Below are 13,459 nucleotides of genomic sequence, written 5' to 3'. Positions count from 1 at the left end.
TCATTATCTCAGTAAATACAGTAACTTAATTTCTAGCCCTGTTCACTTTGTTCTGGGGGCATAAATGTGGGGGGTTTGGGTAAATTTATCATACAGACATATTAAGAGGTACATCTATAGTTCTTTGCTTATGAAACAGAAAAAGGTTATTCAGTGGTGGATTTATTCAAAGTTGTAACTTTTGAATAGCTGTTTGAATGGATGTTTTAATTAAGGCTATGAAATAATTGCAACACAGGGTTGAAAATAGCACACTTGCTGGCCACTTTTCACTGAAGAAATAGAAAATGTCATGCTTTGATTGGCCAACTGAAATCGAAGTTGCTGCAATTTTGTAGTAAACATTTCATGTCAGACAATAAAGCAGCCAAGAAATGGTTTAAAAGCTTTTTTGAAACGTTTTAAAATGAGTAGAAAGGGTAGAAAACGGTTTGGAAATTTAAAGCAATTAAGCTGCAAAAGTTGAAAAGGAGAATTCTTGTTCACCATAAATGACTAATTCTTCTACGCATTTTTTTAGGTGGGTGAAACATATATGCAAATTTGTCTAGACAATCTGTTGCATTACTGCCTTTATGTTTGTGCACTTGTAATAAAGATTTATTTTGCACAAAAATTGTTTAGTGCCATTTGTGAAGCCTTTTCACTCGATCAAATTAAAGTTAGTTTTGTATTCATATTGCTTGACAGAAATTATGGATTTCCCATGTTTGTGCTCCATCTTGGTTTGTGAGTGAAGAAGCACAATGATTTGTCTTTGTTTGAAAGGGAATTGTTGCAATGAAACACGGTAATCAAAATGAAGATTCCAAAAGTGACGTTTTTGCAAAATCGTTTTAAAATCATGTCATATTTTCATGATCAACGTTTCTCAAGGAAGAAAGTGAAATTTCAATTCAGAAAGATTTTGGTAATGTGACATGCACGCTAATCGCTTGAAAAGAAAAAAAGTGATTCATTATTGACAGCCAGGAAAAATAGGTCTTTAGACAAAAAAGCTGGGATTTTATTTTGAACTTTGCAACAGTCTGCATAGGTTTTTGTGCTGCGGCATTATAGACCTCTTTTATAATGGTGGTATATTGATATATTCTTTCATAAGTATGATAATTGTCAGCCTTTCTGACCTCGTTAGCATGTGCAAAATGAAAAAAAATTCTTACTTTTATACAAGGTCAGTTAGGCTAGTTATCACACATATAAAAGAATGTGTTAATGGCCTGCCATTATGTAAGAGGTCTATATAATGATGAAGAATAATTCCTGGATCTGCCCCAGTGTTCCAGGTGTGAGTCTTACCATAAAGGGATGCAAACAATAACACAGTTTAGTCTGAAAAAAAGGGTCAGGATTTGAAGGCACACCCTCATTAAAAATCCACGAAATAATTAAAATATTATGACCATGAAGTAATTTATAATATAGCCTCCCACGCAGACATTCTTACAGGTTCATCACGCAATCATTCCTCGTGGGGAAGGAACCCGTGACGAACCCCTAAGAACGTTTGCGTGGGAGGCTATTTATAATAATAATGCAAATAAATGAGACTGTTGTGCAGAAATAACCCAGTTGGGGGGGGGTACTGCCATATATGGGCTATATATATAGGTGTGTGCCGCTGTGAAGGGTATGGTCTTCATGCAGTTTACTCTAGGATAGGGTATATAAATCAGAGAGTTTGGGTCTAGAATAGGGTATCATTTTTCAGGAAACTGATCAGTTGGTTGAAGATTTTATCTAGACTAGGGATTGTGGGATAAGGCGTTGTTTTGGCTAGACTACTGTGCTAGTAACCTCAGTAGTTTTTTGGAAGAGTTTACTCTAGTATAGGGTAGCAAAATTCTAAACTAGCTAGCTCTGGTATAGGTTAATGGTTCCAGGATCCCAGGGGCACATCCTCACCAAGAAATTCCTAAAGTACCCCCACCCCCCGGGAGAAATAATGGCCAACAGGAAGTAAAAACGAAGTTGTGATAATATTATATATTATATTTGGCTTTCTTGTCATATAGAAATTTATTATTACATCTGTCAGACATGCTAGTATAGTCCAAAAAATGTTCAAACAAATTTAAAGTGCCCTTTAAAATGAAAAGTGAAAAGAAAAAATTACAGTAACATATATAGCAAGATGTTGAATTCAAATTTTCTACAGGAAGCAAATTTTGCAAGGAAAAATTAACTATAGTTTATAATAAAATGTTCAAATTTTTTTTTTATAAAACAATAGTATTCACTTATAACAGTGAAGATTATAATATTATTATGTTCATTAAGTAGCTGTTTCACACAGATATTAAAAGTTCATTTTCAAACAAGAGTCTGGGTCATTCCTTCTTTGCTGTTTCTTGTTCCATACAGTTGGTGTCACTTCAATTGAGTTTTACCTGTAATGGAAAAGACATTATACAAAAACTTGATTATTTGAGGTCTGAATTTAGTCACCCTAAGTGAATTAGTCCATTTATGCATGGAACATGCAGGGGCCCCCAACATCAATTTTTGGAAAATACCTGTTCAGAGGACAATTTGAGATCTAGAATTTTGTAAATTTTCTTGCTTGCCTGCCTCTCCTAGGATTTTTGAACATCTAAAAAATGGTATCATTGCCCATTTTTAACGGATTTTTACCCGAAAAAGTTCACCTAGAATTTTCAGGAGCCTTTTTTCTGCCTGAAATTTTCAAAAGGTAAGTTTTGAATCCTATAATTTTCGGATCACTAAATTCAGCTAGGAAATCTGAACAGGGGTCATTCCACAGTATTCCGTCTGTTGCGGAAGGGAAATTCAGAGACACTAATCATGTTGTAGTGTAATAAGTTTTTTTTATTTACTTCTGGATATTTAGGGAGTTTTTATGTCTTTTAGGGAGCTATCATTTCTAGTCTCGTGCTTTTCTCTTAAATGCATTATTTAGCTCGCAGACCATCAAAAGAGGGCTGTTGCGGAGGGGAACAGAAAATACCGTGTTCAAAGTTTTTTTATTTCATTCTTAATTTTCTATGAATTCTGGAATGGTATCCTAAGCTCACTGGTTTTTTCCATTTTATCAACTTATGTTAATTACAAGAATCATAAAAGGAAACTTAAATGTACAGCTCTTTTTCAGTGAGGCAGGATCCAAGACCACCATCCACTGTTGCGTAGGGGAAGTTGCGGAGGGGAAAATGTGTCCACATTTCAGTATTCATAAAACAAGCCACGAAAACCTAATTATAACGACCATATTTTAATATATGAACTTCAACAACTTTACATTGGCTTTATATTTATTAATGTCTCTGCTCCTTTATGATGCATGTCTAACGCGAAGTGACTTAATTATAAAACAAATAATGACAAGTTGGCGATAATGGGGGAGCACTGCCGTGCGCTAGGTTAGCGTGTGCGACTTCTGGCGATGGCGTGAGCAAATTTAAAAGAACCTCACTTATCTCCCCAGCACTACGAGCTGAATGTAATACAGTACGTGCTGGATCAGACAAGAGTATCGGTTTGCAGGCGATATTAAACGGCAATGCAGCCAACAAGCTTGGGGGAAGTCCCTGCACAGACTTAACCGCACTGCGAGGAGTGTCCCTAGTTTATTTGATGGCATAGCACAAAACAAAGCCCAAACCTTGTCTCCAAAGGGAGGGAGCTAGGGAGGGAAAATTTTTACAAGAATAGTATACTGATCAGCGCTTAAACCTTGCTGAACACTGGAACCCCCTGAACAGTTGTTCTACGCTTTTCTAGCTAGACGCATGTCTGCTGGCATCGCCAGTAGAAAAGGCTGTACTACAAGACAGCTCAGCGTTGCATGTGCAAACTCTTAGCCATGAATAGTGCTTTGAAAATATTGGCCAATGCTGTGGCTCGTACTAGCCTGCTTAAGACAACAAGGCCGTAAAGTTCTATGCTAGAATACAATGCATCTTAGAGCTCGCTGACCTTGACAACCTGACTACACAATTGCTTTGTTGAAAAAGAACCGCCATGAATGGGTTACTGATAACTAGCGTCACGTTCCATTAACTACATTTTACTGGCGTGACAGTAAAATTGCTTTTATTTTTAATAGGGTCACTTCTCACTTTCTTTCTGAACTTTCTACTTCTTTCAGTGTTAGAAGGCATTTTTTAAAATTCAATACTTCTCAACTCAGCAAGAAAGCCATATTGAATTTGAACACATGGTTTTAGCTATCCCACAATGCATTGTTTGAGTACAAACTCACAACAGAATTCCCCTCCGCAACAAAATTTCCCCTCCGCAACAGAAACTAATCATTCTTTATCAAATTCAGCTAAAAACGTGAAATCCATTAGAACATAATAAAATTAAGCCTTGGTCAAAAATTAGAAGATATGAAAACAGAAAGTTAAATTAATTATTTGTTAGCCTGAAAATAAAACTATCAGGCCTCAAAATGTTGCGGAGGGGAAAACAGCATCCATGACATTGTCTGCTGCTGTCATTATGGTGAAAATATCAATGTTGGTCAATACTAAAGTAACTTTGCATTAAGTAGTTTTTGTCCCATACCAGCTCAGCAAAATTTTTGTTAATAATTTGTTATCAGCAACACATTTAACTTTCCCCTCCGCAACAGCTATTTTCACTGTATATGGTAATTGATGATAATTTATGCATACACGACAACTGACAACAAACAAAGTTTACCATTTTCACATACTATAACTAGTATATTTTCAATTTGTCAAGAAATTGAGTGAAACAAACAATTTTGATTTTTGATATTTTCTGTCCAAATTACTGTGGAATGACCCACAGATTAAAAATTTTTAGGGGATAAAAATATGCCTGTATCTACCGTTTAAATAGTAAAATACGTTTAACAATGCTACATTTAAGTGGTTTTGAACAATATTTTGTTGGGTGCCACTGAACGTGAAGGATAGAAAGGCTAATAGGAAACATTCTAAGGGATTTTTTTTCTGAAAAAGGGGATGGTGGAGCCCCAGGCAAATGGGGAGAGGGCGGGGGAGAGCATAGGTTTTTCAGAGAAGATAAAGACTAACTAAGAGGAGACTCTCTTACAGTCAAGGCAAGTCAAGTGTACCGCCCAAGATTCTATAAATGAATTGATTATTTGAAAAGACTTTTCAAGTGAATCTGTTGGTCATCGCCGTAACTAGTGTCAAATTCAAATCAGCATTTCTGCAAGCATAATGAGCAGTGAATATTTTACAAGAACTTTTCTGTACTTGGTCTTATTGAAAATCTTTAAACAGATAAAATTGCTTGAAAGACATTTACATCAAATTCAGGGAAACTGAGCTGGTAGAAATTCCATAACTGCCTTGAGTGTGCAAGCAAGGATGCAGAGATGAATCTGAAATCTACAACTACCAATGGATTCAACTTTCGAATAATAGACAGTGGCGGACCCAGGGGGGCCTCCCCCCCTTATTTTTGGACCAAACTGAACTCTGAAGGGCTGAAAAATTTTTCTTTCAGACCAAGTCCCCACCTTATCTCAGGGTCTGGATGACCGCCTCCTTCCTTATCTGAAGGTCTGAATCTGCCACTGATAAATTTATTAATGGCATCTTGGGGGCATACGCTTGACCTGACTGGCCTGACTGCAAGCCTCCCTATTTAAAGTCACTAGACAGCTCCCCACTCTCCTGCCACTTGGAAAAAACATTGTCCTACATGTACTATCCTTGGGATTTTTTCATACGCCATTTCAATAATGACTAATTTTGAAGGCACCTATTTTTAAGAAGTCCTACGAAAATCCTCGTACTTAATTTCAGGGTTATTATCAAGGATTACAAACGCACCGTAGAGGGAACTTAACTCTTCTTGTTTTGTGGCCATCAGAGTTTGTAGTAATTGAAAATTAGTGGGTTTTTCTAAAAATTTTTGTGAGCCTTCTCTTATCCACAGAATGGGAGCATAAAGAATTGTTTACCTTTATCGGGAAAATGTCTTCTTTCCCTGTGTTTAACAGGTGTACTGTTAAAGTCAAGCCTACTGACATGATGTTGATTCGAGTCTCCCTTGAAAACAGAACTTGTAAACGCATTTGGGTTGTGTTTCCTGTTTGCTCGCAGCCAGTCTTGCTTAGAATTGAGTTCCACTGTACACCAAGATTCTATGTTCATAGTTGTGAAAAGATTATCAGAACCTTTCACGAGGCCGTGAGCGGGGTAAGATGAGTTGATTTGCCAAACAAACTGAGGTTTCTATGGACACTTTGCACTAGTGCCAGTCCAAATACACTGTGCTGGAATGCGCCATCATCCGTCAGGCGTGGTTGCTAATTACCAGCCCTGGTGTTGTGAGACGCGCGCGCGGAGGCAAAATGAAGACAATTTTCACTGAAACTTCATTAGACACAAAAGTTTTGAGTGTTTTGGGGTAGAAAACGTACCAGAGAGAATTTTCAACTTACAAAGGGAGATGTATGCGATTTACAAGCAAACGCACCCTCCAACAGGAGTGGAACATTGCGTGCATTGTCACTTTATGTCACCAGTAGAAAGTAATCTGGTCGTGGCCGGAACGTCTCAACTTCGAATTTACAGATTTTATAACCACGAAGAGGTAGGATTTGAACGATTTTTGTCATGAGTGATTTTATTCAAGTGTAGCCGTCGGTTAAACCTTTGATTATTAATACTGGTTACAGTCACAATTACTGATTAAACTTTAGCAGCCGGGCCACATGTAGGCTGAACTGAGGTATATGACGAATGGTCGCGTAGAGGAAGCTCCGCGGATCCAATGAAACGAAAATTTGATACAGAAATAAATTTCCATGACACAAGCAGTTGACTACTACTACTAAACGACCTTCAGCCCTACAGATTTTGCAGTCTGAGAAAATTCACACTATATATATTAAATTAGTGCTCTTGTTCCTTTAGCCTTTGCTGGGATACTTGTATCAACAGGAAGAAGGGGCAAATGGAAATATGAGGCTCTGTATGAGTGTTTTGATGAAATCAAAGTTGCAATGATAGCCATGATAAAATGACGATCTTAGACGTAGAGCAATAACAACTGTAAGGACAACTGCACAGACAACTTCTTGGACTTCCTGGGCAGCAATGATGGAGCAGGGTTGAAACAATAATATTTATTTTTTCGCCTTTTCTTTCAAAGCCTACCTGTATTAATGATAGAGTAAACAGAAGGGATAAATTCTGTGACTGAAATCTGTAAATGAAACTTGTTCTTACAGCACAACACAGCAACATCAGCATCTTCAGAGAAGGTTGCAGGTTTGTTTCTTCCTGTTAACCGCTGTTTGAAATCCAAAGCTTCACCATCAACCTACCCTGCGAGCAGAGGCTACATTTTCGCGGTATGAGCTGGCATGCGAGAAGTAGCCTCTGCCGACAATCATTCAAATCCATCCAGAAATCTGGACGAAAAAATTAAAAAACGTGTTTTTTCTTGTTCTTGACCGGTTTAGAGCATTGCGTGAGTCTTGCGTCAGCGAATGAATGCTGACCATTTTTGCACCTTCATGCACCCTTTGCGCCAAATTCTCGCATACGAACACGGATCAACGCAGCTCGTACAGCTCAAACGTGGCAACAGGAAAAGCTTATTTGCGCCCTAAGTTAACTGCTTAAATGGTCATGAAACTACTGTTTTTTGAAATGAAAACTTCGTAAAAATGCGCCGGTGGAGTAGTCATTTATAAATGGATTATAACGGCACTGCGAAAAACGTTTTAGAACATTTTTGCAGCTTTTGATATATAGTGTCAATGCATCTGTAGTAATTTTTACAAACGCGTGAAGATGGTTTAACTCTGGCCAACAGATCATAGCATCAGCGATAGACAGAACTTACTACAGTTGATAGCATTAAAATACTTTCCTAAAAAAGACGATCCATGGAAATTTTGCGGCTAAAATACTTAAAATCAGAGGGGACGAAGCAGAAAAACAAAACAAAAGCTCGAGGAGAGTAGTTCGCAGGTAGTTTTCGCAAGTTTGATTCCCGCGAAACTCACGCAGATTTGACGAACCAGTTGCTTGCAAATCGTGTGACAAATTTTGTGCGTGCACAATAGAAAATTGAACGGTTGTTGGCAGAGGCTACTTTTTGCATGCCAGCTCATACAGTGAAAATGTAGCCTCTGCTCACAGGGTACCATCGACCAGATGATGTAAATGTTATGACATAGTTGTGACTATGACATAGTTGACAGCTGTTTGCATACGACCACATCAGCTTTGCTGAATTTTTAATCAAGTTTAAATAAATGCTGTTATTGTTATTATTATTATTATTATTATTATTAGTGTGTATTTGGTAGGCTCATAAATCCTTTGTTTCATGATGGTCAACTTGTCATTGATTGCATTTACTACAAATAACAAGTGTAATACTGGTATATAACAAAGTGACCACTGTTAGACAAACAATAACATGCCTACATGCAGTGTAAAGACACCACAAGTCTTTCCATGGAGTGCTAGGTTAGCTGTACTCAATAATTTTGACTATTTCACTAATCTGGGATACAATCAATGAATTTTGATAAGGCAAATAAATAGATTAAAATTGGTTTCACAGTACAGAAGTACCTACATGTAGTCTGTACTGTGATGATTAGGTGGCAGGCAACATGGATGATGAAGTTTTTGAAAAGTGACATCATAAAATTATAAGTGCCCACATTATTCATTTGTGTTGTTGCATATTTTAACCCCTTTTGCCAAAGACCGTTAAATCTATAAATGGTTGTATAACAACTTGAATTTTGAGGCAAATCTTAATCCTACAGTCGTTTTTCTTTACAGATAGCACTACTAAAAGAAAGAAGTTAGAGCGACTCAGCCAATACCCCTTGTTTGGTAACATAGAGTGCCTTCAGGCAGTTAAGCTGGCAGGAAACACAAGGGATTCACTGTTAATGAGCTTCAAGGATGCTAAGGTACAGTGAGTAATAATATTATTTCAAACTCATGTTAATGGAAGGTCGTCTCAGACAACTGCCATTCAATTTTATGACACTGAGCGTACACTGTCCTGATGATGTACCTGTAGAGAACTTAGATTATCTTTATAGGTAAATTGTTGTAACACTTAAGTTAAATTGGCATCTCAGAGTAGTTTAAATGGCTAATAAAGAACACTGTCTTGTGTAATGCACGCAGTTTAAATACACAAATCATCAAGATGGCCTTATAATCAGGACACAGTCCCATGGTGTTCAGTTTGTGCATACAAACAACAAACCTCCTTTATCTCCCAACTATAATGGTGTAAATCCTCCATATAGGCAGGGTTTCTAATCTCCCTCATAAGCACCTTATGCACTGGATAAAGTGAGATGAAGGCAAAGTTATAAGAGAGCAATGCTGAGGTCTAGTAGAAAGGGATTGAGCCTATTCATACATGTACTTTACAGTTTCTTCCATGGGGAATGAGAGTGGGCAAGAAAACTAAATTTGTTTGCTTTCATGCAATTGTGACTGAGTCCACAAAGGAAAATAAAACAACCAACGCAACCCAGACAATTCCAATTTTGTTTAATTTGGAAAATAACCAAACCAAAGGAGGCCAGTGCATTCGGCAGCAGCTAAAAATAAAATTTGCATTCTCTTCCATGTAACGTAAACAAACACTAAAACTGACTTTAAGGTCGCTTCGTTGACGGTGAAGATGACCTTGCACACAATAGATTTTGTGTAATAAAACCACACAAAAATAAGTAGCTAGAACTTGAACTGGACGCAACAATTTCCAGTGTAATAAATGACCAAAATATGGAAAAGGCCTGAACTTGATTAACAAGCTTTCACTGCTGTTATGTACTTTGTAAACACCTGCGTTGGCGTGTCTGACCACTAAAACTTATACACCAAACACAAAATCCCAAAAATGCCTGAACTTGATTAACAAACTTTCACTGCTGTTAAGTACTTCGTAAACACCTGTATTGGCATGTCTGAGCACCAAAACTAATACACCAAACTCAAGTGTTTTACAAAATAGGCAACTAATACCTGAGTCTAAAAGTCCCTAACACTTACTTCTGACTGCACAAAAACTTGTTCCAGCTATGAAATGAAAATTTTATGAGCTAATCTCATGTCACTAAATGACGTGTACTGATTGCTTTGTCGATAACAAAGATCACACACTGCGTTTGGAGCGCATTACAAAATTACTTCTGAACAAATAAATAACATATAAGATATCTCAAAAATAGTTACACTACAATATTAAATTAACTGGCTTACCGGCAAAGGTCTGTCAAAGATTTCGCTCTCTTACTATAAACCTCTGAGTGACACGATGTATCGGGAGTTGTTTAATTACCAGGAAAACACATGACACTGCTCACGACAACAGACACTGTGATTGGTTAATTTTAATTCATTGACAGCACAGCTTGTGAGTGGCTACCTTAGAACTTTGAAATTACTCAGCCATGGAGCATGAGCAAAACATTTTTAAAGGCAAATTCGAGACATGATGATAAATTCAAATGCAAGCCGCATTAAAATGAAATGAACGCTAAATGCTAAAATGAAATGAATGCGGCCAAGGCAACCTTGCCACACAATAGTAGCAGTATAATAATCGAGAATCAACCTGGGATTAAAAATCATTTTAGCCTAAAATCAAATTTGACCTGTAACATTTATACTGAAAGAACATAGTGGGTTGCCTTCAATTACATTAAATTTAGCTTATGTCAAGACAAGCTTACTCAACCTGTTACTCTAGGGCTTCTTGTTTTTTAAAAAACTGCATTTATGGGATTCAAAATTGCAACTGATTGGTCATTGGACCCTCAACTGGCATGTCTAAACATCAGCTAGAAATGGTGATTGTGATTTACAAATAGACAGTGGGATTCTTTTCTACCTGTCCCTGGTTGGGTCTGGTCATGTGACTCCAGAACAAAATTAATTCTGAGGGAGGAGTCCTTTGTCTAAATGTACATCTGTAAATATAAAAAAGACAGTACAAACTGCCATACTGGGAAACATAAGAAGACTGTCAAGATTAAAATAATTTGTAGAAATAGACTATACAGCTAGTAAATGTGACAAACGACAAGACTAATATTCTATAAATAAACTGACAAACATTCTTTCCATAAACTCAAAAAAATGACAAAAAAACGAGGCTACAATAATGGCGTTGTATGAAGAAACTGACATAGAAATAAATATAAGAAAAGACAAGCAGTCCATCAGGCTACTAGCATATTGTGATATAACTACGTGTTTTACTACCTTGAGGTATAATAGGCCCTTTGTAGCTTGTGGTCATGTGCCTGACCAATCTCAAGTTGAAATAAAGCGTGCAAACTTGATTATACCAATGATTGGACCTATTGGTGACTCAAATTTTTTTTCCTGTGGTTGCCAGCTCCTGAAGAAAGATTTTACCTCTCAGCCCTGACTTACCACAGATATATTCTATTAGCAAAACCCAACTAGTGGTCTATTATTAATGCTGCATTCTGATTGGTTGAGCTACTACTAGGCTATATGTTATAGCCCACCAGTAGCGAAAAGCGCGGGCTTTTTGGCGGCCAAAAAGGATTAAATTCTAGCTTTAACTAACTAAATTTTTTTTATTCTCGATATTTTTGACTAACTAGTTGGATTTTACTAAAACAATTATTCCTCTCGCCCTTATGGCCTCTGAGTCCATAGTCCATTTGGCCTTTGGCGTCATAGGCTTTTGACTCAGAGCCCATTTGGGCTCGAGGAATAATTGTAAAATATCTTTTCAGTTTGCCATAGTTGATTATGACCCTGGAACTCATGATTTGAAGACCAGAAGTCTGCATTTCTTTGAAGATGAAAAAATAAAGGTAAGTTTTCAAATTGTCATGTAAATATTGACTGTAACTACAAACGCAATAATGATGCATCCTCAGGATTTGGGGCAACTACACTAATGCTGAGCTCATGTCTTACTACTTACTTTACTGTATCCGAGAGAATCGACATGACAAAATTCTTCCTCCGATAAACTCACTCAGTCCAACATGACAGTTTGGAGTTCATGTGCCTCCAAACCAGCATCATCTTGCAAGGTTTTCTTTAGCGTAATTTTGGGGTGACCCACTCGTCTCCACTCATCAGGTTCCCATAACAGAACTCTGCCAGCTGGCTCATTGGGTCTTTACATGTGGCCAGCCAAACTAAGTCATTTTTGCCGAATGATCTCAGTGAGAGGAGGGTTCGAGCCGTAGAGAAAATTGTTTATGACTTTGTCTTTCCGAGAGATATTTTGTACTTTCCTCGGCATACGTGTATATGTGCCATTGAACTTTTTCTCCAGGGATTTTGTCAGTGACCATGAGTCTGACCTGTAGAGAAGGATGGACTCAACTGTAACTTTGAACAGGCGCATTTTAGTTGCTTTCATAATTGGAGACAGCCATACTTTAGAGAGTGCATTCAGGGCCCCCCAAGCCTTTCCTATCTTGGTGTCGATGTTGTGGGATGTTTCTGTGTAACTACCCAAGTATAGAAAGTCATCGACCTTTTCAATTTCTGATCCATCAAGAGAGAACATCCTACTAACTGAACACTATCAGACCAGTTATAATATTTTTTATAGTACCTGTGAAGGTTATAGGGGGACAGTCTGGAAGGTCAATGTATGGTCAAAACCTGTGAAATTTTTTAAAGCACTTTAGAATAAGAATGATTAATGAGGCCATTCAAAGTGGTGAGCTCCCTGGTGAGGACTGTCTAACCTGATTCAAAGTTAATAAGTTGATCACTCATATAACTTAAGATGGTTTTGTTTTACTTTTTACCTTCAATTTGTTTGTTACATGGGAGCGTGGTTGATGACGTAAAAAAAATTATTGTATTGTAACTTACAGAAATAAATTGATATTTGTCCTTTTGCAGGGAAATAACCAGGAGTATTCACGGCCTCCTATGGTGCGAGTGGATCCTGAACGACGTTGTTCTGTCATGTTAATTTATGGAACACATCTTGTAGTTTTACCATTCAGACAAGAAGGCATACTGGATGACCATGACGTAGCTTATACGGGAAGGTAATAAGTTGATTACTTTGACGTACATTGTTGCTTTTACTGTGTGTCTATTACTTTGTTTCCACTGATAAACTAAATAGTGCACTCCAGCGCAGTGCTCTTACCACTGAGCTATCTAGCCAATTGGGAGCTGGTCACTTTCTGAGTGTGTAATACATTGTATAACACAAGTGATAGAGGATGAGGACAGGAAAGTAAATGTCTTTGAAATTTTGTATATGTTGTAGTTACTTTGTTATTTTAATTAACGCCTGTGTTGCACGTGGAGGTTGGGTGCCTAGGAACCTGGGGGCTGGAGCCGCTGACCCCTAACCCAGGTAGAAAGAACACCCCAAAAGCCTCCCCTACCCGCAACCCAGCTACAAGCCCTTACCACCACATTCAGCCCCCAGCCCAAGCACCCGTCACACTGAATCAAGAGTTCAGTGGAGAAATAAG

The 13,459-nt window shown here is 37.7% G+C and overlaps 1 protein-coding gene across 1 annotated transcript in view; it reads left to right on the top strand.

Moving 5' to 3' along the window:
* The first annotated feature begins 6,274 nt into the window (after positions 1 to 6,274).
* LOC140927970 (cleavage and polyadenylation specificity factor subunit 1-like) overlaps positions 6,275 to 13,459 on the top strand; it is a 69,867-nt gene continuing 62,682 nt past the window's right edge. Inside the window, exons 1-5 of the mRNA XM_073377674.1 lie at positions 6,275 to 6,561; positions 7,202 to 7,241; positions 8,778 to 8,911; positions 11,735 to 11,815; positions 12,870 to 13,021. Coding sequence (XP_073233775.1) covers positions 6,418 to 6,561; positions 7,202 to 7,241; positions 8,778 to 8,911; positions 11,735 to 11,815; positions 12,870 to 13,021 — 551 coding nt within the window. The 5' untranslated portion in view covers positions 6,275 to 6,417. The remainder of the gene's footprint in view (positions 6,562 to 7,201; positions 7,242 to 8,777; positions 8,912 to 11,734; positions 11,816 to 12,869; positions 13,022 to 13,459) is intronic.

The sequence above is a fragment of the Porites lutea genome, chromosome 2 (genome assembly GCF_958299795.1).
Source record: "Porites lutea chromosome 2, jaPorLute2.1, whole genome shotgun sequence".
In the NCBI taxonomy this organism is placed as follows: domain Eukaryota; kingdom Metazoa; phylum Cnidaria; class Anthozoa; order Scleractinia; family Poritidae; genus Porites; species Porites lutea.
This window is presented reverse-complemented; position numbering and strand designations above follow the sequence as displayed.